The sequence below is a fragment of the Chiloscyllium punctatum genome, chromosome 32 (assembly GCF_047496795.1).
Source record: "Chiloscyllium punctatum isolate Juve2018m chromosome 32, sChiPun1.3, whole genome shotgun sequence".
Lineage (NCBI taxonomy): Eukaryota > Metazoa > Chordata > Chondrichthyes > Orectolobiformes > Hemiscylliidae > Chiloscyllium > Chiloscyllium punctatum.
Window position 1 is genome coordinate 44,894,993 of NC_092770.1, and position 27,015 is coordinate 44,922,007.

Below are 27,015 nucleotides of genomic sequence, written 5' to 3' on the forward strand. Positions count from 1 at the left end.
GAAATCACTAACTTGGCTGACCACGTCAGAAAGGAAATGGACAAGTTAAAAGAACCCAGCAATGGCTGGGGCCCTTTAGTTGGTTACATAGCCTTTTTGGAAATTGGGGAAGCTCGATTGTTCAGTGGTGTATTGGGCTACTGTCTTGATCATGATGGTCTCGGTCCTGATAGGGTGAATTAGAACGCTTTGCACCAGTTGTGTAAAAAAAAGCACTACAGCCAGTGCCACGGTCCAGCAGGTGACCACATCAGAGGATAAAGATGTTGAATTCTGAAGACTGGTTCAGATTGACTTCTAAGATTGCCCTTTCAGGACAAAATGGGGAAGTGTGGAAGGGGTTAAAATAAAACAAAGACAAATTAAACAAGACAGGTTCAAGACAAAACAACTTCCTCCTCATTAAGCAAAGAGGAACTGTGAACCACATTTAACTTCTGTGGTGGGAGTCTAAGGCAAAAGACCTCTTAAGTGAGGCATAACCAAAGCAGAATATGACTGGTCTATTGTGTTGCCAAGGCTTGAAAATCAATATGTAATTGGTCAATAAGAAGAAATTGATATATGATTGACACGGAATTGTGTGTGACAACATGATTGTAACCATGGAAAGACAGACCCCTTTGTAAGGTTGAGTCCCTTGCTAGTAATAAAGATGCTGTGCGTGTTTAACAAAAATACTATTGTCTGTCTAAGTGTTCTTTTGATATCAGTAATTTAGGATTTCAAGTTGTAATCTGAGTGTGCCCAGTTCTCAAAACATAATTACTTATGGGAACAAAACACCCCCTTCTCTACTTGAATTTGAATAATCAAACCTCTTCCTTTCCCATGACATGTGGCACACATTCCTTAACTAGTAACTTTGCCCTGTTGTTCAATCTCCTTTCAGGAGATGTTGATGCAGAAGGAATATTCCCACTTTCAAACATTCAAACACTGAGACTGTGGAACACGAGGGAAGACTCTCTGCTCTGGAAGAGGATAAGAATGACAACGTATTGCCAGTCTCAGGTTGGTGACTGAGCACCTACATCTGGCATTCCTGTGAAGACACAAGCAACTTTCTGCCAACAGCTCCCCTCTCCCAAGTTATGTTTATAGTCCCAAAGGACAAGATGAGAAGGAACCTCCGAATGGATTATTTGGGGATTCTGGACGCAGTATTATTGCTGGAGATGTTCTGGTTATGATTACATGGGTAAAGGTGGAAACCAGTCAGGATAGCCCCATTGAGCTGAATGATGGACAGCAGTGCAGAAGAAGTGTCTGTTTTGTTGTCAAATGTGGTGTCTTCAAACTGTACTGCTGTTGTAGTTCATGGCTGTCTTCTGCATAACACTGGAGAACCCAACACACTCAAACTGGAGAAATATTGGAGAAGAACCTCTGGTCAGAGCTAAGCAGGCAACAGCTTGGCATAACCTTTTTTTTGGTGAAAAAGAGAGAGGTGGGCATGCAGAGGAAACGAATAGATGGTCTCAATCTCTGTACCAAAGTGGCTGTGAACACTGAATAAGTGTTGGAGCTAAGAATTGAAGAGGCAAATGGAACTTTTTGAAGACTTCAATGAACTTAATATACTCAATGGCAAATTTGACAGTGTGATTAGTTAATCATCTTTTCATTGTGAAATTAGGTAATAATTTATTTATGATGTAGTTTAACATCTTTACTTTTAACTCTTGGATTGGCAACCAGAATGATTCTAGAAGTGTTTGAGTGATTTGATTGTTTTGATTCACGTTTTATAGATTCACAAATCTACATACCCATAGATTAGCCAGTGTTGAAACTTATTGGTTCCAGCCAATTAAAATGTGATGAGAAAGGTGACATGATGGGTTGAAAACTCTGAAAAGACATATACGTATACATTTTTCTTAACTGATGTTGAATGGAATTTGACATTTTTGGGCCCCCACAGCAGGATTGACTTTTGGCTAAAATTGTCTATCATGGTGAAAGCTGATGTGTAATCTCCAAATTAAATTGCCCTTTTCAGGACAAAAAAGCCTTTCCAAACAAAAAAATCTCCTGCCATGACACCAAAGATGCTCCCTCCAATTCCAAACGTATCGAACCTTATTTAAATTGATCAGGAGGAACAAAAAAAAATAGATGATTGATCTGACTCTGTTTTCCCCTCCTCAGTGCCTGTACTCACTGGAGAATGCTGTGTAAAAGTATGCATCTCTTGGCCCAACCTTGTGCAGCTCAGGGTTTCATCATTGCTCGAAGACTTCTCTATGGTTTGTTAACAGTCCTTTTTACACAACTCTTTCTTTGCTGCTGAATTTATTTCGGTCTTCAATAGATTTGGTTTTTTTTTGCAGTTTGTAATTTAGTATCTTTTATTCAAATTTTTAAATTCTAGCTGTAATGAAAAAAAAAATCACTTTTTTTTGTATAAAGTCTGTTAAAGTTGGGCCAACATTATATTTTGGCATTTGGGGTCAGCATCAAGCCGTGCAATATAAATGGATTAGGTGCAGAATTAAATTCCTTCCTCTCTACCCCTGTGACTGTACCTCTGCTCCAACTTTCGAAGAACACCCTAATTGTCATCATGTGCAGATTCCATTATTCCATCAATTATCTGAAAGGTCAGTTTGCTGGTTCATTTTGTCTTAAATGGCTGTGACTTGAATCCATGCTCTTTCAGATTTATCCAATATAGGTTGCAGAAGAAGACAGCAGATTATCATGTATGGGCCAGATGATCCAATAACTACCTAGGCAGATTAGCAAATTAATAAATTACCTTTATTTATCGACTTAAAATACACTGATCAGACTGTAGCTGCTGTCTACTGGACTTGAAGAAAAATCTTACATTGATATAGAATTTTTTCATACTTTCAGGGCATCTTAAAAATATTTCACATACAATTAATGATTTTGGATGTGCAGTTTCTATTATGTAAGCAAGTATGGGAACCAACTTTTATACACTTTCACAAATAGCAAGTGGCCAGCAATGTGGTGGTCTTGGTTGATGAGGAATGTTGATTAGGACAGATGAGAACTCCTTCATTTTTTTACACAGTGCTAAGTGATTTTTTGTATCTGCAGGTGTAGCTGCAGTTTAAGGCTCTGTTGAAAAGATGGTGATCTTGAATCACACAATACTCCATGAAAAGGTACAACTGAGATTGTGTGCGCAGATCATAAAGTGGCTACACTGGCTGAGTCAAGTTAACAACCAAATAAAGCTGAATTGATCACATCAGTGGGCCAGGAATGTCCAGTAGCCCTAGAATGTGGACATCAGTAGGGATGTTCGGCCACTCTTTCCCATCTCCCTGGTCTATGTGTTCCTTCTAGGTACAAAGGGAGCCTTCTGTATGGGAAGGGAATAATGCAACTATGTCCTTGCAAAAAAAAAAACAAATTAAGTGCATTCAAAAGAATTGAAATAATAGCTCATTTTTTGCTTGAAACAGATGGATTGGTTAAACTTCAGCCAGAGGTCTCTGAAGCAATAGCCAAGAAGAAGGCTGTGGTGGCTTTGGAGAGCACGATCATCACACATGGCATGCCATACCCTCACAACCTGAGGTATGTGGACTCTTTCAGAACACTGGGTGTGGAGAAGTTGGGGGGTTTACAGTTGTAGCATGATCTGCCCTCTCTTCAGAAGGCAATTTTGGATTTGATATCATCAGCCACTGCTAGGGATCAAATCGTTCTTTTTGAAATATATTCCAGCGATGCTGCCAGGAATACAAGTAGGAAGAGTTCCTCTTACATTAAAAAAAGGGCGTCTCTATAGTTTTGCAGGATGTACTCCCTAAAGCACCATTAAAGCCCTTGGAAAATTCTAGAAACCCGGTTAACCAGTCACCACAAACTGCCAGGCTTGGTTCTCTATGTAAGGGGCTGAATTTAGTTTTCAGAGAGAGCACATTAACTATCCATTATGGGCCTTGCCTGACATTCTTTTCACAATGGAGTGGAACATGCAGCAGGCAGCTGGTCCACTAACGCTAGCAGTTAAAATTAACCTGAAGGAATCTACAAAATACAAACCAAAATATTGGTAGATCTTGTGGAAACATGTGCGGTCAGGGGTGAGGTAGTTACAGAGAAGATCACTGTGAGGTGCAGTTAACATGAGGGCTTAATTAAGGGGAACGTACTTCTCTACCTGAAACCTGTTCTTGAATGTATGTGGAGATCATGGGGTAAAGAGGGCAGGTTCAGAGGGAACCTGTGGCCTGTGTTGAAGTTGGCTGGGGTGCTGTTTGAAAGTCATTTGAAAGAAGAGAGAAGGTGGTGGCACAAGTCTCCAACGTGATTCACACCATGTCTAGGAGATGGCCCTGAAAATGCAAAAAATATCAAAAGCCCAATTCCTCAAAGTGAGAGGACAAACGGAATACTTATTTAAAGAAAGATAAATACTGACATTTGGAAGCAGATCAAAGAAGGTTCATTCAGTAGATCCCAGTATGAAGGGATTTTCTAAACAGGAGAGGTTAATTAGGTTGGGCTCATACACCTTGGAGTTTAGAAGAATGAAACATTACCTTATTGAAAGATACAAGATTGTTTGTTTGAAGGGGAGGAAGGGGTAGATGTGGGCTGATTATTTCCCTCTGGAGGAGACTCTCTGATCACCGAGCATATAAGGCATCACCCGATTAAGACAGAAATGAGAAATTTCTTCGCTCAGAGAGTCGTAACACTGGAATTCTTTACCACAGAAGACTGTTGAGACTGAATTATTAAAATTATTCAAGGATGGGATAGACATTTTTAACCAGTAAGGGTTGGCAGGAAAAGGCCAGAAAGTGATGCCAAAGATTATCAGATCAGTCATGATTTCATTGAATGACAGAGCAGATGTGATGCTGATTAAGCTGCCTTCTGCTCCTATATCTATTATCAATTATTTTGGGTGGATGAAAAATTGGCTGACTTAGGGATACCATTTTAACAAGAGCTAAATAGCTGTGAGCCCTGATTAGGTGTGTCCTGATCGGTATAGTCAACCTCCAGACAGTGGCAGTGCTACATGGGTCTCTCTCTCTCTCTCTCTCTCACTCACTCACTCACTCACTCACTCACTCACTCACTCACTCACTCACTCACTCACTCACTCACTCACTCACTCACCTGATATAGAAACACGGTTGAACGAAACACCGCTGCTGCAGATCAAGGGAGGGCCTCCCATCATCTTGTGGGGTAAGGTGGAGGATACTAGGTCATGAAGACCAAAACGATTGTGCGAGACCAATGCTGAAACAAGGAAGATTACTCGCGAAGTCCTGAGATGTGAGAGAATTGTGGGATGCTCAGGATGATGACGTAGTGCTGTGGATGATCAGTGGCAGATTGAGATTTACAGGAGAGTTACAGGGATAATGTACCTCTGCACAGTGTGTTGGGATGCCTAGAATGTCCCTGATAGGTGGTCATGTCTCCGTTTGACAAGGTTCCCCATGGGAGACTGGTTAGCAAGATTAGATCTCATGGAATACAGGGAGAACTAGCCATTTGGATAAAGAACTGGCTCAAAGGTAGAAGACAGAGGGTGGTGTGGAGGGTTGCTTTTCAGACTGGAAAGACAGAGCCCCAATGAAGCAGTGGAGTGCCACAAGGATCAGTGTTGGGTCCAATATTTTTTGTAATTTTATATGAATGATTTGGATGGGAACATAGGAGGTATGGTTAATAAGTTTGCAGATGACACCAAAATTGGAGGTGTAGTGGACAGTGAAGGTTACCTCCGATTACAACAGGATCTTGATCAGTTGGGCCATTGGGCTGAGGAGTGGCAGATGGCGTTTAATTTAGATGGGTGCAAGGTGCTGTATTTTGGAAAAGCAAATCAGAGCAGGACTTATACACTTAATGGTAAAGTCCTGAGGAGTGTTGCTGAACAAAGAGTCCTTGGAGTGCAGGTTCATAGCTTCTTGATAGTGGAGTCGCAGGTAGATAGGATAGTGAAGGCGGCATTTGGTATGCTTTCCCTTATTGGTCAGAGTACTGATTATAGGAGTTGGGAGGTCATGTTGCGGCTGTACAGGACATTGGTTAGGCCACTTTTGGAATATTGCGTGCAATTCTTGTCTCCTTCCCATCAGAAGGATGTTGTGAAACTTGAAAGGGTTCAGAAAAGATTTACAAGGATGTTGCCAGGGTTGGAGGGTTTGAGCTATAGGGAGATGCTGAATAGGCTGGGGCTGTTTTCCCTGGAATGTCAGAGGCTGAGGGGTGACCTCATAGAGGTTTATAAAACCATGAGTGGCATGGATAGGGTAAATAGACAAAGTCTTTTCCCTGGGGTATAGGAGTCCAGAACTAGAGAGCATAGGTTTAGGGTGAGAGGGGAAAGATATAAAAGGGATCTAAAGGGCAACTTTTTTCACACAGAGGGTGGTGCATGTATGGAATGAGCTGGTAGAGGGAGTGGTGGAGGCTAGTACAATTGCAACATTTAAGAGCTATCTGACTGGGTATATGAATAGGAAGGATTTAGAGGGATATGGGCCAGGTACTGGCAAATGGGACTAGATTGGGTTGAGATATCTGGTTGGCATGGATGAGTTGGACTGAATGGTCTGTTTCTGTGCTGTGCATCTCAATAACTCTGACTCTATGTCTGATAAGAGGGTGGAGGAAATTATCTGAAGGCAAGCTGAAGGTGTTGATCCGAGGCTGGGAGTGGGAAACTCCATAATGGAGGAGCTAGCCTGCAGAGCCATGGCTGTATCAATAAGAGGTGATCTTGGCATTGATCCTCCAGGATGGCATGATGGGGTGGATGAAGGCCAGGGTTTCCCCAATCCTAAGTGCTGTATACAGAGATTCCCCTTGGACAGAAATACCTCAAGACAGAAGGGAGGGCTTCAAATAAGTGCTGAAGGATTGTTCCCTACAGTGTGTTCACATACCTCTTCCGACAAATATGATGATGTGCCAAGACAGTGCAATGCTTCTAATAGTCATTGTGCTCAGTGGGGAACCAAACTGATCAGGAATGAGTCGCTATGCCCTTAAATGCATCCAAACGTTGCAGGAATTAGCAACAAAATAAACTGCAATGAACATACTTGAAGTGGAATTGAATGTAGAATTTCTAGTGTGTGTTTAATTTGTCCAGTGATTAAACACCGATGCCACCTTTGTGCTTTTAGAATTACTTTGTTTTTCTTTCCTAGCAGTATGCCTCAGTGCAGCCCTAATATCCAGAGCGATTTGGAGGGAACCTGCTGACTGCTAAAGCCTATTCTCTGTGATGAGTTTGGTCTCATGGTTTAAGCTGAAAATGTGTTGCTGGAAAAGTGCAGCAGGTCAGGCAGCATCCAAGGAACAGGAGAATCAACAGGAGAACGTCGATTCTCCTGTTCCTTGGATGACCTGCTGCGCTTTTCCAGCAACACATTTTCAGCTCTGATCTCCAGCATCTGCAGTCCTCACTTTCTCCTCTCATGGTTTAAGACCTAGCAATTTTTCACCTGCACAGGTACTTGTGCAGTTTCCTCTGCCTGAACGGCTGGAGGTGACTGGGTCACTCGTGGAGAGGAGCTGGAAAGACAGAGCCCCAATGAAGCATCCTGGGATGAATTCAGCCGGATGGTTTCTGGAACACTGCCTCCTTGTTATTACCCGATGGCACCTCCCTGACCCCTTGAGCAGAGGCACTTTGGATGGCTCTGAGCTGCCCCACCCCCCTCACCTCGCCATTACTTTACTTATGGCTAGTATGATGGAGTTAGAATTCAAGTGCATATTTGACAACCATTATGTGTTCTGTTGGCTCTGGGTCTCTAAGGCAGTTACCCTCCTTCCCATGCAGGATGACATGTTGGGACCATCACTGCAGACACAGTTTGGTCAGACTCCTCCAGCTGTGGCTCAGGTCTGCACAGGGACTCTGCTAGAATTTCCCTTCTCCAGCTCTACATCTCCATCAGCCCGCCTCCTCAAAGAGGGCATGGATTCTTTGTCCAAAGGTCTGACTGCTATTTCGGCTTCTAAGGAGAGAGCCAAAGTAATGCTCTGAGCTCAGGGAATGAATACCTGTCTGCCCTTTTAATGACCTTATAAGGTAACAACAGGGACGATCCCACACCTCATTATTTGACTCACTTGATCCCTTGTAGCCAGCTGTCTTGCTCCAAGTGGAAGTGTGACTTACCTGTAGGCCCATCACCAAGAACCTCCCTGTGGATCTTAACAATTCTGCCAATCAGTCAGTAGACACCTTTTGAACTAAGAGTATTTCTAAAGGCCAGTGCAAATGTCATTTTGTTTAAGGTTTTCTGATTTGTTTCAGTACTGCTAAAGGAGTTGAGCAGATTGTAAAAAGTCATGGGGCAGTTCCTGCAACAGTTGGCATTGTGAAAGGAAGGATTCACGTTGGGCTATCAGACAGTGACCTGCAGTACCTGGCGGAAAGCAAGGAAACCTTCAAATTATCTCGGAGAGATCTACCCTACATCCTCAGCAAGGTAAGGACTGGAAGATCGAAGACAGTTTTTCCATTGCAAATGGAAACATTAGAATATTTGCCCACAGCATGATTTGAACTTCGAATGAATCACTAAAGGTGGCTTTTGAAGTAGTCTATTTCAACCTTTGACAGTGTTTCATTTTACTTGGTCTTTTTACTTTTTTTTTCCAGTTCTCCCTGTTCCTTTTGAATGCAGCTTGGTTTTGTGCTGAATTGTGAAATGAACTTTCTTCCTTTTCTCTTGGTCACCCAGGGAACTCTAGCTGCAGATGGTCTTCCTTTCCCCAAGAAACGTGACTATTCTGTGCATAAAACACGTTCTCTTCTTAGATTTCCCATTGTTCATTTATTTGCCGGTCGTTGATTGCAATCTGTCTGAGCTAGATTCCATTTCCTATTGAGTTCTTTTTGACAAAATTGATTTTCCCTTGTCCTTTTTGATAGCTGCTTTAAACCTAATAGTAAAATAATCATTTTTTTCCCTGGATGTTCTCCATTGAAACATACTCCATTCACCTTCAGTTTATTTTCCAGAGCCAGATCCATCCTTATTGGGCCTAGCAACCTCTCTCCATTTCTTCACTGTTGCAAAATGATCAGTCTGCTTGAGCACAAATTCTTTCTGAATAAATATTGAGAACATTGAAGCCATTGTCTTTGATCCTTGCACCAAACTACATTCCTCTCCCTGGCAAGTAGAGATGAAACCAAACTGTTTTCCGTCTTGGTTCCATAATTGTCTCTAAGATGAGCTCCTGATCACATACCTGCACATTACAAAACTTACATAGTCTGTAACATCATCTGTGCATATCTCAGCCAATTTCCTGCTGAAATCTTTATGCATGCCATTGTAACATTAGAAAATTTCAATACATTCCTGGCCAGTGTCCCACATTCAACCCCCTGTAAATTTGAGGCCATCCAAAATTTCTGCCGTTGTCCTTATTTGACCTGAGACTCGTTCCCTGTCACATCTGTACACATTGACCTGAATCCTGATTTACCAAGGTCCTAATTTTAAAATTTTCATTTCAAATGCCTCTATGGTATCAGTCTCCCTATCCGTAATGTCCTTCAGTCCCGCAATCATCTAAGTCTGGCCTCTTGGGCATCCCCTAATTCAATTGCTGTGACCATTACTTCAGCTGACTAGCTCATAAATTCTGGAATTTCCTCCCTGAACCTCTTCAAACTTCTGCCTCTCGTTCTTCCTTTGAGTGCTACTTAAAGCCTATATGTTTGAACAAACCTTTGGTCATCTTCCTATAGCTTGATGCCCAGTTTTAAGGCTTCTTGGGGTCTTTTTATTGTATTAAAGATACTAAATCAAGTTTCTAAAACGTATTGTTCAAAGAGGTACTCTTCTACACATTTTGAGACTTTTCTCTCCTCCTTTGCCCCTTTGCATTGTTGTTTACTCAGTTGGATAATTGGAATTGCTGTGTTATTAGTTTAACTTTATGAATCTTTATGAAAAACCTTGTTCCTTTATCTCCCTTCTGCTATTTTATTGCCCAATGGCCTATTTGTTTTACAGCAAACAGTGGAGTAGCTTTTTTTTCTTCTTTAACCAAATCAGTTCTCCTTTTGAACAGTATACCATTCCTTTCTCTTATACTCCAGAAAGCTGAAGGATAGAACTAGGGTCAAATTTCACACACTTTTCTCAAGCATTAGTTCACAGAGACATATATGACAAACGTGTACTTTGCCAGCACCCACAGTTTTAGTCTGTTCCTTTGTGAGGCATAAGTGAATCACCAGTTAATGCCAATGAGCCACATCATTTACAAAAATACTTGATATCCAATATTGCTTGGAAGACTTGGGTTTTGAAGGATTGTGGCGAAATGGATTTACTTCAAGATTTGTGGACATACCTGGAGTATTTTCTTTAAAAGAAGTCACTTGTGGACATGGGATTTTTTTTTAAACCAGACTTCTTGTTTCATCTGGTTCATAGAATCATGTAGTACAAAAGAGGCCCTCAGCCTATCCAGTCTGTACCATCAAACTAGGCCTTAGCCTTGAATGTTACAACATTTCAAGTGCTCATTCAAGCCAATGGGCTGAGAAGTGGCAGATGGAGTTCAATTTAGATAAATGCGAGGTGTTGCATTTTGGGAAAGCAAATCTTAGCAGGACTTATACACTTAATGGTAAGGTCCTAGGGAGTGTTGTTGAACAAAGAGACCTTGGAGTGCAGGTTCATAGCTCCTTGAAATTGAAGTCGCAGGTAGATAGGATAGTGAAGAGGGCATTTGGTATGCTTTCCCTTATTGGTCAGAGTATTGAATACAGGAGTTGGGAGGTCATGTTGCAGCTGTACAGGACATTGGTTAGGCCACTGTTGGAATATGGCATGCAATTCTGGTCTCTTTTTTTTCCTATCGGAAAGATGTTGTGAAACTTGAAAGGGTTCAGAAAAGATTTACAAGGATGTTGCCAGGGTTGGAGGATTGAGCTATCGGGAGAGGTTGAATAGCTGTTTTCCCTGGAGCATCAGAGGCTGAGGGGTGACCTTATAGAGGTTTTTAAAATCATGAGGGGTATGGATAGGATAAATAGACAAAGTCTCTTCCCTGGGGTATAGGAGTCCAGAACTAGACGGCATAAGGTTTAGGGTGAGAGGGGAAAGATATAAACGAGACCTAAGAGACAACTTTTTCACGCAGAGGGTGATACGTGTATGGAATGAGCTGCCAGAGGCAGTGGTGGAGGCTGGTACAATTGCAACATTTAAAAGGCATCTGGATGGGTATATCAATAGGAAGGATTTGGAGGGATATGGACCATATGCTGGCAGGTGGGACGAGATTAGGTTGGGATATCTAGTCGACATGGATGGGTTGGACCAAAGGGTGTGTTTCTTTGCTGTACATCTCTATGCCTCTATAACTACCTTCCCAGGCAGTGCATTCCAGACTCTCACTGTCTTCTGGGTGAAAAGTGTACTTCTCATTTCCCCTCTAAATCTCTTGCCTTTCACCTTAACATTATGTCCCTCTTGTTATTGACCACTTGACTTGGGGGAATAGCTCTATTCATGCCCATTCCTGACCATACTCATCGTAATCTTTATACACCACTATCAGGTTCCCCTCAGCCTGGGCAGCATGGTGGCTCAGTGGTTAGCACTGGCTCAATTCCAGCCGTGGGTAACCATCGGCATCTTCCAGGTCTGTGTGGGTTTCTGCCTGGTACTCCAGTTTCCTCCTACAGTTTAAAGATGTGCAGGTTGGGTGGATTGGCTGTGCTGTATTGCCCTGCTTTGTCCATGGATGAGCTGGCTGGGTGGATTAGCTTTGATAAATGTTGGATTACAGGGATATGGAGGGCCTGGGTCTGAGTGGGATGCTTTTTGAAATGTCAGTGTAGATTCAATGGGCCAAATGGCCTCTTTCCACACTTTTGGGATTCTATGATTGTCTGCTCCAAAGAAAACCAACCTGAGCTTACCCACCCTCTCTTTATAGCTAAATTGTTCCATTCCAGGTAATATTGTTGAATCTCCCCTGCACCCCCTCAGTGTAATCACATCCTTTCTATGGTGCAGTGACCAGACTGCACACAGTACTCCAGCTGTGGCCTAACCAAAGTACTAATCAGCTCCCTGCCTCGACTGATTAAAAAGAAGTGTCCCATGCACCTTCTGAGCTACCCTATTAACCTGTTCTGCCACCTTCTGTGATTTGTGGACAAACAGCCTAAGATCCCTCTGAGTTTCCTAGTATCTGACATTCATTGAGTACTCCCTTGTGCCATTTCTTTTTCAAAAGTGCATCACTGCACACTTATCAGGATGCAATTCCGTCAGCCGCTGATCTGTCCATCTAGCTAGATGGTTTTCTTTATCACCTCCTGTAACCCAAGACCACCATCAACTTGGAAAGGCAAATCAGGGCAGGACTCAGACACCTAATGGTGAAGTCCTGGGGAGTGTTGCTGAACAAAGAGACCTTGGAGTGCAGGTTCCTAGTTCCTTGAAAGTGGACAGAAGGGTTTGTTTCTGTGCTGTTCATCCCTATAACTATCTGGTTCAGTTGAGAACAAACTAAATTGAAAGGGAGTTTGCTGAGAAGAAGCTGCTCAGCCAGTCTACCACCGGTCTGAAAGGAAACCTTTTTTTTTGAGTTTGAGGTTTTCCTTTTTCTTTCTTTTGAGTGATGAAAGGCACACCTCAAGATCGACTCTAACCCTGAAGGTTTGCTGCGAAAATACAACTCTGCGTGATGAATGATTTGACTACGTGCTAGCACATGAGAGCAACAGTTTCTGGAACCTCAATGCTTTATCCTTTAGTTTTTAAGAATGACTGGTTGGCCAAAGTGTTTCTTGTTTTCAGTAAACCAATCTCTGGAGAAATTGCTCCCTTTCTTCCCCCCCCATGGAGAGAGAGGGTATGTTTATGCATGCGATCGCCTATGTTTTGTGCATCTAGATTGCTGACAGTCTACGTTAACTAAGTATTATATCTTTATTACAAGTTTTGTTTTGATAAGACATTCATAATTTAGTTTATTAAGCAACCTGGTTGATAAGATCTTATTTATATCCTGGTGTTGATAAGATATTTAATTGATAATTGGAAAAAGTATTTTTCTATTGTGTTGTGACATGTGGAATAGTGGGCCTGAAGTAACAGTTGGAATTAATTAGTGTACATTTAGTAAATTCCTTATTTCTTTTACAGTACAATCAGCATTAATATATGCAAATGAAATTTCAGAACAAATTAGATCAAAAGTCACTACATCTAGAATAAAGAATTGCATTGGGAGATGACCTCCTCTAGATTTGTTTCTTTCTATAAAGCAAACACTTGATGAATTGCATCCATTCATATAATTCTGAGTGGCTCACCAATTACCAATTGTAGGTCACTTAGATATTAGGAGAACATAGGCAAAAGTACTAAAATAATTTTATTAACCAAGATTTCATTAAAATGTGAGTAAATTTTGCCAGACTTGGTGGGGAAAGCCAAACCATTAATTAGTCTGCACGTTTAATTCTAATTCCAGCTTTTGAAGAACTATTTAGCAGGTTTAAATAGATTTTGCAGGATCCTCACCTAAAACCAGCATCAATTTTGGATACTTGAACAACATTTCCCAAGGCAGTGCCTTTGGAAGCTTACAGCAAAAGTGGTAGTGGAAAAGTTAGTTTGATTTTTCACAAGATCTGGATTACACAGGAAAATGTAATCAGATCAAGGTTCCAATTTTGTGTCTCAGCTATCTAAAGAATTTATGAATAGTTTGAGAATAAAACAATTTTTAAAAAACTTATCTGCAGCCACAAGGAGCTTTGGAAAGATGGTGTGAAGCTTTAAAGACCATAATTAGAGCTCCTTGTCAAGTATATCCCAATGATGGATATATTGATACTGTCAGCCATTATGGACACACCTCATGAGCCCACAGGATCCAATCCATTTGAACTGATGAATGAGCATGAAATGAGAAGACCTCTTATTCATTTAAATAGAAATTTCTAAACCAAAACTCAGAGATACACTTAGTGTATCATGTTTTCAGGATGTCGAGGTGCTGTTGTTGGACTGGAGTGGACAAAGTCAGAAGTCATGCAACACTAGGTTATAGTCCAACAGGCTTATTTGAAATCACAAGCTTCCAGAGCGCTGCTCCTTCACCTCATGAAGGACCAGTGCCCCAAAAACTTGTGATTTCAAATCAACCTGTTGGACTATGACCTGGTGTCATGAGACTTCTATGTTTTCAGGAACAATTACCCAAAGCAGGTAAATTGGCCAAAAGATATTTGAAAATCATTTAATGACCAATGAAAGCTACAGTAGAAAGAAGTGTCAAAGCTCAAAATTTTGTCACTGAAGACAAGTGTGTTAGAATCACTACCTGCTTCAAATGAACCAAAGAAACTCAATTATGTAAATTATAAAAGGAGTACACAGGCAGGAAGAAACATCAGTGAGTGTACCATGTTTCTATGTTAAAATAATATGATAGGAGGATAATCAGGAGAGAACTGTTTACCGTGGTGGGAAAAATGAGGAAGTTAAATAAATATATTGGAGCGATTTCAGAATTGAAAATTCTAGTTGACCCTCCATAGTTAGTTTGGATAATATAGTATTTAAAAAATTAGATGTAATTTAATGCTGTTTTTTTCTGAAAATTACTGTATTGAGGTGACTTCTGAAAGCAATTACAGACTCATAAAGTAATTTGTATAAGTAGGCCAGGGAAACTTCTTTGGCCACAGATGTTATTAATGTAAGGGATGTGTCATCCACAAAAGAACATTCACTTGACCAGCAAAGTTAGCCTGTGTTCAGGATGAACATCTGTAACCTCGGAAAAAGCTTAATAGTATAAAGTGCCATTTGAAATGAAAAATGCACAGTAATTTCTCAGTGGTAAGACAAAGCAATCATTGAAGGATTATGCTACTATGCTTTTTGTATTTGGTTGTGCTCAGCCAAACATGGGAGAACCATTACACCATTAAACAAATTGATCAGTTACAAAGAGTAGATTTGGTTAGAAACTCAGCACAAAGTAAAATTAACTAATTTGGCTCACACTGTGGAGCGAGGCCAAGTAACACCTGAAAAGCAAAACAAAGGGTGGTCTTGGTTTTCTGGTGCCTAAGACAAAACAAGAGATTTTGCAGCATTTGGTCAGCAGTGATTCTTTTGGAGTGATAGAGGTATACAGCACAGAAAAAGACCCTTCAGTCCAACTCGTCCATGCCGACCAGATATCCTAAATAAATCTAGACCCATTTGCCAGTATTTGGCCCATTTCCCTCTTAACCCCTTCCTATTCATATATCCATCCAAATTCCTTTTAAATGTTGTAATTGCACCAGTCTTCACCATATCCTCTGGCAGCTCATACACATACCACACGCTGTGTAGAAAAAGTTGCTCCTTAGGTCTCTTTTAAATTGTGCCCTCTCACCTTAAACCTCTGCTCTCTATTTTTGCACTCCCCCCGACCTCTGAGAAAGGACCTTGTTTATTTACCCTATCCATGTCCCTCATGATCCTATAAACCTCTACGTTCACCCCTCAGCCTCTGATGCTCCAGAGAAAATAGCCCCAACATATTTAGCCTCTCCCTATAGCTCAAACCCTCCAACGCCAGCAACATCCTTGTAAATTTTTCTGAACTCTTCCAAGTTTCACAACATGAAGTATTCCAAAAATGGTCAAACCATTGTCCCGTACAGCCACCGCATGTCCCCCAACTGCTATACTCAATACACTGACCAATAAATGCAAGCATACCAAATGCCGCCTTCACTATCCTATCTACCTGTGACTCCACTTTCAAGGAACTATGAACTTGCACTCCAAGGTCTCTTTCTTCAGCAATATTCCCGAGGAACTTACTATTAAGTGTATAAGTCCTGCGCTGATTTGCCTTTCTAAAATGCAGCACCTTACATGTATCTAAATTAAACTCCATCTGCCACTCCTCAGCCCATCAATCAAGATCCTGTTGTATTCTGAGGTAACCTTGTTCCCTGTCCACTACATCTCCAATTTTGGTGTCATCTGCAAAACTACTAACCATACTTCCTTTGTTCACAACCAAATAATTTACATAAACGATAAAAAGCAGTGGACCCAGCATATTGCTGGTCACAGGCCTCCAATCTGAAAAACAACCACCACCACTTTCTGTCTTCTACCTTCGAGCCATTCTATATCCAAATAGCTCCCTGTAATCCATGGGATCTAACCTTGAATACAAGTTTACCACGAACCTTGACAAATGCCTCGCCGAAGTCCATCGATCACATCCATGCTCTGCCCTTATCAAGTCTCTTCATTACTACTTCAAAACAAAACTCAATCAAGTTAGTGAAACATGATTTCCCAAGCACAAAGTCAAGTTGACTATCCCTAATCAGTCCTTGCCTTTCCAAATACATGTGAAACCTCTCCCTCAGGATTCCCTCCAACAACTTGCCCACCACTGATGTCAGGCTTACTGGTCTAAAATTCCCTGGCTTTTCCTTACCATCTTTCTTAAATAATGGCACCACATTAGCCAGCCTCCAGTCTTCCAGTACCTCACCTGTGGCTATTGATGTTACAAATATCTCAGCAAGGGGCCTAGCAATTACTTCCCTAACTTCCCACAGAATTCTACAGTATACCTGATCAGGTCCAGGGGATTTATCCACTTTTAAACATTTTAAGGCATTCAGCACCTCCATCTCTGTAACATGGGTATTTTTCAAAGTTTTGCTATTTGTTTCCCTGTATTTTATATCTTCCATATCCTTCTGTACAGTAAACACTGATGCAAAATACAAGTTTGGTATCTCCCCCATCTCCTGCGGTTCCACACATAGGCGGCCCTGCCGATCTTTTGAGGGGTCCTACTCTCTCCCTAGTTACTCCTTTGTACTTAATGTATTTGCAGAATCCCTTTGGATTCTCTTTAACCCTTATTTGAAAAGCTATCTCTTGTCCCCTTTTTGCCCTCCTGATTTCTCTCTTAAGTATACTCCTATTGCCTTTATACTCATCTAGGGAAGCACTCAATTTCTGCTGTCTTTACCTGACTTAGGCTTCCTTCTTATACTTGACCAAAACCTTTAATTTCTCTAATCATCCAACATTCCCTACATCTACCAGCCTTGTCATTCACCCTAATAGGAACATATGTTTCTGGACTCTTGTCTCATTTTGTTAAGGCTTCCCATTTCCAATTTTACCTATGAACATCTGCCCCCAATCAGCTTTTGAAAGTTCTTGCCTAATACCGTCAAAATTGGCCTTTCTCCAATTTAGAACTTCAACTTTTAGATCCAGTCTATCCTTTTCCATCACTATTTTAAATCTAATAGAATTGTGGTCGCTGGCCCCAAAGTGCTCCCCCACTGAAATCTCGGTTATCTGCCCTGCCTTATTTCCCAAGAGTAGGTCACGTTTTGCACCTTCTCTAGTAGGTACATCTCCTTACTGCTTCAGAAAATTTTCTTGTACATACTTATAAAAATTTCTTTTCATCGAAGTCCTTAACAATGGCAATCCCAGCTTATGTTTGGAAAGTTAAAATCCCCTACCAATATCCACTCTATTATTCTTACAGATGACAGAGATCTCCTCAAAAATTGTTTCTCAATTTCCTGCTGACTATTGAGGGGTGAGGTGGGGGTGGAGAGGTGTCTATAATACAATCCCAATAAGGTGATCGTTCCTTTCTTATTTCTCAGTTCCACCCAAATAAGTTCCCTGGACACAATCTTTGGAATATCCTCCCTAAATACAGCAGTAATGACATCCCTTATCAAAAAAGCCACTCCCCCTTCTCTTTTGTCCTCTTTCCTTGGGGCGGTATGGTGGCTCAATGGTTAGCACTGTTGCGTCACAGCACCAGGGATCCGGGTTCAATTCCCGCCTCGAGCAACTGTCCGTGTGGAGTTTGCACATTCTCCTCGTGTCTGCGTGGGTTTCTTCGGGTGCTTCAGTCTCCTCCCACAGTCCAAAGATGTGCAGGTTAGCTGAATTGGCCATGCTAAATTGCCCGTGGCGTTCGGGGAATGGGTCTGGGTGGGTTGCTCTTCGGAGGGTCGGTGTGGACTTGTTGGGGTGAAGGGCCTGTTTCCACACTGTAGGGAATCTAATCTAATCTATCCTTCCTGTAGCATCTATACCCTGGAACATTAAGCTGCCAGTCCTGTCCATCCCTGATCCATGACTCTGTAATTGCTATGATATCCCAGTCCCATGTCCCCAACCATGTCCTGAGTTCATCTGCCTTATCTGTCAGGCCTCTTACATTGAAATAAATGTAGTTTTAATTTATCAGTCCTACTTCATTCTCTGCTTTGAACTTGCCTGCCCTGACTCTTTGACTTACTCCTTTTCCCAACAGCACCAGTCTCAGATTGATTTCTTTCTTCACTATCTCCCTGGGTCCCATCTCCACCATCCCCCTCCACCTTACTAATTTCAATCCTCCCAAGCAGCTGTAGCAAATCTCTCTGCTATATTATATTAGTCCTCTTCTAAATCATGTGTAATCCAGCATAATCATAATCCATGGGCAGCACGGTAGCTCAGTGGTAGCACTGCTGCCTCACAGCGCTAGGATCCCAGGTTCGAGTCCAGCCTTGGGTGACTGTCTGTCTGTGTGGAGTTTGCACATCCTCCCCGTGTCTGCGTGGGTTTCCTCCAGGTGCTCCGGTTTCCTCCCACAGTCCAAAGATGTGCAGGTCAGTTGAATTGGCCATGCTAAATTGCCTATAGTGTTAGGTGCATTAGTTTCCACACTGAGGGGAATCTAATCTAATCTAATCCAATCCTTTTTATACAGGTCACTTCTACCCAGAAGAGATTCCAGTGATTCAAAAATATGATTTATTCTCCCTTGCACCACCACCTCAACCATGCATTCATCTGCTCTTTCCTCCTATTACTACCCTCACTAGCCCATGACACCGAGAGTAATCCAGATTTTACTACCCTCAAGGACCTACTTTTTAAATTCCTGCCTAACTTCCTGTATGCTCTCCTCAGAACTTCATCCTTTTCCTGTGTTGTTATTTCCTTCTGGTTCCTCTTCCCATTGAGGATACTCTGCACCGTCTCGAAGATATCCTTGATCCTGGCTCCAGGGAGGCAATACCCCATTCTGATGTCTTGCTGTCGGCCGCAGAAATGTCTATCTGTGCCTCTGACTAGAGCAGCCCCTATCACAATCAGTTGCTTGCAACCTGGTGTACCCTTCGTTACATTCAAACTAGTCTCTCTACCAGAAACCTGGTTGTCGATATGACATTCCCCAAAGAGTCCATCATCTCCTACATTTTCCAAAACAGCATATTTGTTTGAGATGGGGATAGCTACAGGAGACTCCTGCACTAACTGCTTCCCTCTCCTACCTTTCCTGGAGGTCACCCATCCACCTGACTGTACCTTCCATTTATCTCCCTTCCTACAACTGCCATCCATTACACCCCCTGGTTTCTGTGAATTCTTCATTTCCTCTGTCGCTTCAACTGATCCATACAGTTGGATAGGATGTACAACCAAAGACACTTCCTGTGGACATAATCATCAGTAACATCAAAACTCTCCCTAATCTCCCATATCCAACAGGAAGAGTACATCTCTCTACTAAAGGCCTTCTTTGCACCTTAATCTACAGACTCAGAAAATAGCACAGTCTTACTGCTGTAAAAACCCTGCTCCAGGCTAGCTTCGTACCTATGTCTTTTACATTTTTACAGTTTAATCAAGAGACAGATCTCAATAAAAGCATATATAATCAAAAAAGAACCTACTCTATTCGCTATTGTAGATTTACCAAAGAGAAGCAGTAAGGTTACATTTTAAAACTAACACTTAACTGCTCCTCTGTTGTGAGCTCCCACATACCATTTTCTCCGAGGTCAACTGTGAATTTCGCTGTTTGTTTATCCTTCATAGAAGGAGCTCTGATGTCCAGAGATACTTGAGACCAAACAGCAAAGGCAGCAGCTGTGCAGGTTACTGCTGGATCAAACAGCAGTGTAGGTTCACTGCTCCATTTGAATCACTTCCCATGTGGTCACTGCTTTTATCTCCCTTTCTCCTTGTTGAAATGTTGTTGTTTTGATATTTTATCTTCCAAGCTCCAAAACAATACACCAGCTTATAAACCAGTAATTACTGCTCTTAGAATTCAAGGAAATCAGCTCCAACACTGAAAATACTTCAAAAAAGGAAGCAGCTCTCACAGCCACAGTTTTTTACCCGTCCTCCATCTTGGTTTACCCAGAATTGCTCCATACTTCAGTATTCTTTTGATTCCTTTGAAAAGTTCATAAACAAATACAAGAAATTTGAGTGGACAGAGAAGTGTCAGTGTGCCTTTAAACCGCTTGAAAGCTGTAATGGGCTTTACCGACAGCAGATAATGCTCAGTCATTTTAAACTGGCTGTTAATGCAAACAAATTGGAGTTGGTGCAGTGTTATCACAGAATAACAAGAAGATGTGAATCTATGTCAGGGTGAGGGTGGTTGGGTCTCTGTAGGGGTATCTAGTGCCAATGGGTGGCAGGTTTGATAGCTGTTTATGGTAGTAGGAGTCAGTTGAGATTCTGTATTTTTGATAGTCAGGGTGCCTAGGACTCACTAAGAAAGAGTAAGCCACATGCCCACGAGAGGTTGAGTTGGTGGGAGTGCTGAAGTTGTCCAGATGTTAACATAGATTTTAGTGCTGTAACCGTCCTGGCTTACAGTTCTGCTGAGTTGCAGTTCATCATTTACAGACACATTGCCCAAGGTATTGGAAAGGTAGGTGAGAGAACATGGAGGAACTGCTGATGAGGAGATTTGTTTATTAAGCTAATTTAGAAAAGAACCAAATGTGTAAATCTCTTGGCAAGTTTCAGAGGCCAGGTGCTGTCTGAGTGAGTGAATTGACCAGCTGGATGTGAAAAAGGAGTGGCACTAACAGCATGCAGATGCGTGCGAGGCCTTTTCGTGTGAACAACTAGTATTGATTGCTGGTGTTGTGCAAGCTTATCAGGGATGTAAAACAATTCCACTGCATGAAAGGGAGTCTAGAAAACATCAATTTCAAAGGACGGTGCAACCTTCGCACCTTTTGCTACTGTTTAACAGGCCATTTTGTATTTATTGCAGCCACCACATTTTTTCCCCCCAGAAACTGCAAATCATTATGACTGTGCTTTTTTTAAAATCAGGGAATGGAGAGTTTGTATCCAACAGTAAGATTCGTCTAGGTTCCCAATGGGTATGAGTTTTTAAATATCTGATTGAAGCAACAAAATCCCATATCTCTAAAATGTATTTCAACTCAGGTTATAGTTTACTGATGAAAGTGTCTTGTTCTTTGCATGTCCTGTTTAGTTTCCCCCTTTCCTTTTCATAGAGTCATAGAGGTGTACAGCATGGAAATGGACCCTTCGGTCCAACCCGTCCATTCCGACCAGATATCCCAACCCAATCTAGTCCTACCTGCCAGCACCCGGCCCATATCCCTCCAAACCCTTCCTATTCATATATCCATCCAAATGCCTCTTAAATGTTGCAATTGTACCGGCGTCCACCATGTCCTCTGGCAGCTCATTCTATACACGTACCACCCTCTGCGTGAAAAAGTTGCCCCTTTAGGTCTCTTTTATATCTTTCCCCTCTCACCCTAAACCTATGCCCTCTAGTTCTGGACTCCCCGACCCCAGGGAAAAGACTTTGCCTATTTATCCTATCCATGCCCCTCATAATTTTGTAAACCTCTATAAGGTCACCCCTCAGCCTCCGACGCTCCAGGGAAAACAGCCCCAGCCTGTTCAGCCTCTCCCCACAGCTCAAATCTTCCAACCCTGGAAACATCCTTGTAAATCTTTTCTGAACCCTTTCAAGTTTCACAACATCTTTTGTTACGTTTTAGATTGTTGTGGTCCGGTCTTGGTTACAATGCAGCATCCTTCTGTATCTTCCCATTGTAGAAGATCAATTAAATTATTATTATGCTTCATTCTCAGAGGTTTGACCTGTGAGGGTTATGGGAGGCCAGTAGATTTCAGATACCTCTTGAATGCTAGGGTATGAGGATGCTATAGAGCAACAACTGAAAAGATTTTTTACTCTTCGCAGAAAAAAAAACAATGGTATGACTGGAAAAATAAGCTGATCTGTAAATCAGTAGCAAAAGATACAAAATTTGTACTGTCCTTCATAAATTGCTTTTTTTTAATCAGCTCCCTTTTTTGCAATGGAATAGTTTTTTAACCCTTGATAAACGTGTGCAATGCCATCAGTTAGTACTATTTGTTCAGATTAAAATGGAGTAGCTATCCTCTGAATCAATTAGGTAGGCCACAGCAACCACACAATAAAAAAACACTGTACCACATGTATATTGGGCGTGGGCATTTGCCCTCCCTTTTTGATTTTCTTAAAAACCTTCTCCTCTGCTTTTGGTTGCACTTTAGTCCCACGCTCCTGATCTTCGGGCACCCGGTACGGAGGAGGGAGGGCAGGTCTGAAGACCTCCTCGTGGGTCTGCTCCTGGGCTTGGCCAAACTGGCCATAAACCGGTCCAGGCAGCGGGCCGTGGAGGGGGTCATTAGGGCCGACTGCCTGCCCCTTTTCCGGGGTTACGTTAGGGCCCAGGTGTATCTTTGAGAAGGAGCACGCGATGTCCACCAACACCCTGGAGTTGTTCAGGGAGAGGTGGGCGCCGCAGGGAGTGGAGTGCATTATTTCGCCGTCCAACTCTATATTTTGATTTAATCCCTGCCCTCCCCTTCACTGTTTGATCACACAGCATTGCCCTTTGATGTGAAGGGTACTGCTTGTAACTGGTCACTCGGGTGTTTTCCTTTTGAGAGCTGGATCAGTGTGAGTGCACGTGCAAGGACTCTCCTCCTTGAAGGGGTCTGAGAGGAAGGGGACAGTCCCTGGACCAGCTGCCCCCCATCCAGAGAGCTGAAGGAAGGAAGGAAGGAAGAAAGAAAGAAGGAGGTGAGAACTTTGAGTCCTGGGCCTACATTTGGAGCTGCAGCCTGGGCCTCACCCAGGTCAAGGGGGTGTTGCTGCTGGTCGCTGGGACCCCGCCCGGACTTGCCTCCGTTGTTACTGCTTGGGGCCTGCCTCACTGCTGCTGCCTGGGACTTGCCTTGGGGCCCCTCCGAGGACCTCCAACACTGCCACTGCTGTTAGAGGCCCACTTCCACTGCTGCTGCCTGGGATTTGCCTTGGGGACCCTCCCCAACAGGTCTGCCCCCACTGCTGCGACCAAGGGCCTGCCTAGGAGTTGCCTGAGGCCTGCCTCCAACGCAGAGTCCTGCCTCCACCATCGCTGCCTGGGGCTCGCCTTGGACCCCTCCCCAGGACCTCTACCACTACTACTGCTGGAGGCCCACCTCCACTGCTGCTGCCTGGGATTAAGTTTTGGGGCTGCCTGGGACTTGCCTTGGGAACCCTCCCCAACAGATCTGCCCTCACCGCTGTGACCAAGGGCCTACCTGGGACTTGCCTGAGGCCTGCCTCCGCCACTGCTGTTTCCTGAGGCCGGTCTCCACCATTGCTTCCTGGGACTCTCCTTGGGTGACTCGCCTTGGGCACCTCCTCAGGACCTCCGCCGCTGCAGCTGCCAGAGGCCCACCTCCACTGCTGCCGCCTGGGGCCTACCAATATCCAGCAGCAGAGTATGGCGAACCCGAAGGTCACAGCCGCACCGACGCCGGGGTAGCCGCTGCCTTAGGCTCGGCTGTCCCAACCCCGGCCGCAACCGCAACCCCCTTCAGGCACCTAACTAAACGCCTGGGGGTCAAGGCCTATCCCCACCCCAATATGACCATCGAGGCCTGCTAGTGTGGTCAGCCCACTGGCCATCGTCGCTGCGGCCCGGATGTACGGGAAGGCCGTCTTTTTCCTAAAGACCGAGCAGGCGGTCCACCTGGCCCTGGAGAGGGGGCTCACTGTGGGTGGGACACATCTGCCCCATCGACCCTCTGGAGGTTATGGCCAAGAGGGTCATGATCTCCAACGTCCTGCCCTTCATTGCCAGTGAGCACCTTCTCCCCCACCTCACCACCTTGGGGAGATCCGGTCGTGTGTCCAACTGCTCTTGCTCAGTCTTAAGGACCCTGCCCTCCGACATGTATACTCCTTCCGACGCCAGGTGTTCATTTGCCTGGCCCGGGAGGAGGTCACCGAGGGCTTTTTCACCCTCCTCCATGAGGGCGCGGCCTATCGCGTCTTCTGGACAGCAGACGGTGTGCAGTGCCACCTGTGCCGCGAGGTGGGGCACATTAGAAAAAAATGCCCCACCCAGAAGGCTGCCCAGCCCACACCAACAGCTGAGGGTGGCGCCGCCACACCCACTCCCCCTCCCCCGAAGTCAACGCCACAAGCCCCAGCACCGGGGGCTAAGCTGGAGGCTTCCAATGTTTCAGCCTCTGGCAGGGAGGGGGGTGAGCGTCCAACCGGCCAGAAGGAGCTCAGGGCGACGCAACGCGTGGGGCCCTTTTCCCCCTTCCCCCCCCCCTTCCCCTCCCCTCCCCCTTTACCCCCCCCTTTACCCCCCACTCCCCCCTTTACTCCCCCTTTACCCCCCTTTTACCCCCTTCCCCCCTCCCCCCTTTACCCCCTCCTCCATTTACCCCCTTTACTCCCCCTCCTGCCTTTTACCCCCTTTCCCCCTTTACCTCCCCTTTTTCCACCCTTCCCCCTCCCATTCCCCTTCCCCACTTCCCCCCCCTTTACCCCCCTCTTCCCCCCTTTACCTCCCTTCTTCCCCCCCTCTACCCCCTCTTCCAACCCCTTTACCCCCTTTCCCCCCCTTTCCCCCCCCTTTCCCCCCCTTTTCCCCTCCCTTTACCACCCCTTTCCCCCTCCCCCTTTTCCCCTTTACCCCCCCTTTCCCCCCCCTTCCCCCTCCTCCTCTCGCCCCTTCCTCCCCTCCTCCCTTCCCCCCTTTCCCCCTCCCCCTTTACCCCCCTTTTCCCCTCTCCCCTTCTCCCCTTCCCCCCTCCCCCCCTTCCCTCTGTCCCTCCCTTTCCCCCGTCCCCGTCCCCTCTCCCCGCCATTCCCCTTCCCCTCTCCCCGCATTTCCCCTTCCCCCCCCCCTTGCCCCCTTCCCCCCCATCTCCCTTCCCCCCCGTCCCCCCGTGCCCCTTTCCCCCTTCCCTCTGTCCCTCCCTTTCCCCCGTCCCCGTCCCCTCTCCCCGCTTTTCCCCTTCCCCTCTCCCCGCATTTCCCCTGCCCCCCCCCCTTGCCCCCTTCCCCCCATCTCCCTTTCCCCCCGTGCCCCTCCCCCCCTGTCCCCCTACCCCTCGTCCCCCTTGTCCCCTGTCCCCTTCCTCCTTTATCCCCCTTCCCCCCCCCGTACCCCCTGTCCCCCTTGTCGTTCCCTCGTCCCCCCATCTCTTCCCCATCCCCCTCCCCCCTCACCCCCCTCAGTCTCCTTCTCCCCCCTCCGTCCCCTTCTCCACCCCCCCCCCCGTCCCCTTCTCTTCCCCCCCCCCCCCCCCCCCCCCGGCCCCCTTCTCTCCCTCCCCCTCCCCCTCCCCCCTCCCCCCTCCCCCTTCCCCCTCCTCCCCCTTCCCCCTCCTCCCCCTACCCTACCTCCCTCCCCCTACCTCCCTCCCCCTACCTCCCTCCCTTTCCCCCTTCCCCACCCGTCCCCCTTGTCCCCCTTCCCTACCCTTCCTCCCCGTCACCCTTCCCCTTTGTACCCCTTCATCTCCCTTCCCCCTTGTACCTCCCTCGTTCCCCCCTTCCCTCCCCCGTCCCCCCCCGTCCCCCTTCCCCCCCTCCCCCTCTTTCCCCCTGTCCCCTCTTACACCCCTTTCCCCTTGTCCCCCCTATCTTCCCCTACCCGTCTTCCCCCCTCCATTCCCCTTCCCCCTTGTCCCCCGTACCCCTCTGTCCCCCTTGTCATCCCCCCTCCCCGTCGCCCCTTCCCTCCCTCCCCGTCGCCCCTTCCCTCCCCCCCACCGTCCCCCCTTCCCTCCCCCGTCCCCACCATCCCCCTGTTCCCTCGCCCATCCCCTCTTTCCCCCCCTCCCCCTCCCCCTCCCCCTCTTTCCCCCTGTCTCCCTCTTTCCCCCCCTCCCCCTTGTCCCCCCTCCCCCTTGTCCCCCCTCCCCCTTGTCCCCCCTCCCCCTTGTCCCCCCTCCCCCTCTTTCCCCCTGTCTCCCCCTTGTCCCCCCTCCCCCTTGTCCCCCCTCCCCCTTGTCCCCCCTCCCCCTTGTCCCCCGTCCCCCTTGTCCCCCGTCCCCCTTTTCATTCCCTCGTACCCCCATCTCTCCCCCGTCCCCCTTCCCCCATCCCCCTCCCCCTTCCCCTCCCTCCCCCTTCCCCCCCTCCCCCTTCCCCCCCCCTTCCCTCTCCTCCCCCTTCCCCCTCCTCCTCCTACCCTCCTCCTCCCCCTACCTCCCTCCCCCTCCCCTCGCCCCTTCCCCCTTCCCCCCCCGTCCCCCTTGTCCCCCTTCCCTACCCTTCCCCCCCCCCCCGTCACCCTTCCCCTTTGTACGCCTTCATCCCCCTTCCCCCTTGTACCTCCCTCATTCGCCCCTTCCCTCCCCTGTCCCCCCCCCGTCCCCCTCTCTTTCCCCCCCCCCCTTTCCCCCTGTCCCCTCTTAGACCCCTTTCCCCTTGTCCCCCCCATCTTCCCCTACCCGTCTTCCCCCCTCCATTCCCCTTCCCCCTTGTCCCCCGTACCCCCCTGTCCCCCTTGTCATCCCCCCCCCATCGCCCCTTCCTTCCCTCCCCGTCCCCACTCCCCCCTTCCCTCCCCCGTCCCCCCTTCCCTCCCCCGTCCCCCCTTCCCTCCCCCGTCCCCCCTTCCCTCCCCCGTCCCCCCTTCCCTCCCCCGTCCCCCCCTTCCTCCCCCGTCCCCACCATCCCCCTGTTCCCTCGCCCATCCCCTCTTTCCCCTCCCCCTCTTTCCCCCTTGTCCCCCTTGTCCCCCCCCGTCTTCCCCATCCATTCCCCTTCCCCCTTGTCGTCCCCCCCCTTCCCTCCCTCCCGTCCCCCCTTCCCTCCCCCGTCTCCCCCCTCCCCACTCCCCCCGTCCCT

The 27,015-nt window shown here is 45.9% G+C and overlaps 1 protein-coding gene across 1 annotated transcript in view; it reads left to right on the forward strand.

Moving 5' to 3' along the window:
- The window catches only part of LOC140458131 (uncharacterized), a 118,627-nt gene that overhangs the window by 11,276 nt on the left and 80,336 nt on the right, over positions 1-27,015 (forward strand). The window contains 3 exon segments of the mRNA XM_072552241.1: positions 2,155-2,252; positions 3,447-3,561; positions 8,291-8,465. Of these exon segments, the coding sequence (XP_072408342.1) occupies positions 2,155-2,252; positions 3,447-3,561; positions 8,291-8,465 (388 nt within the window).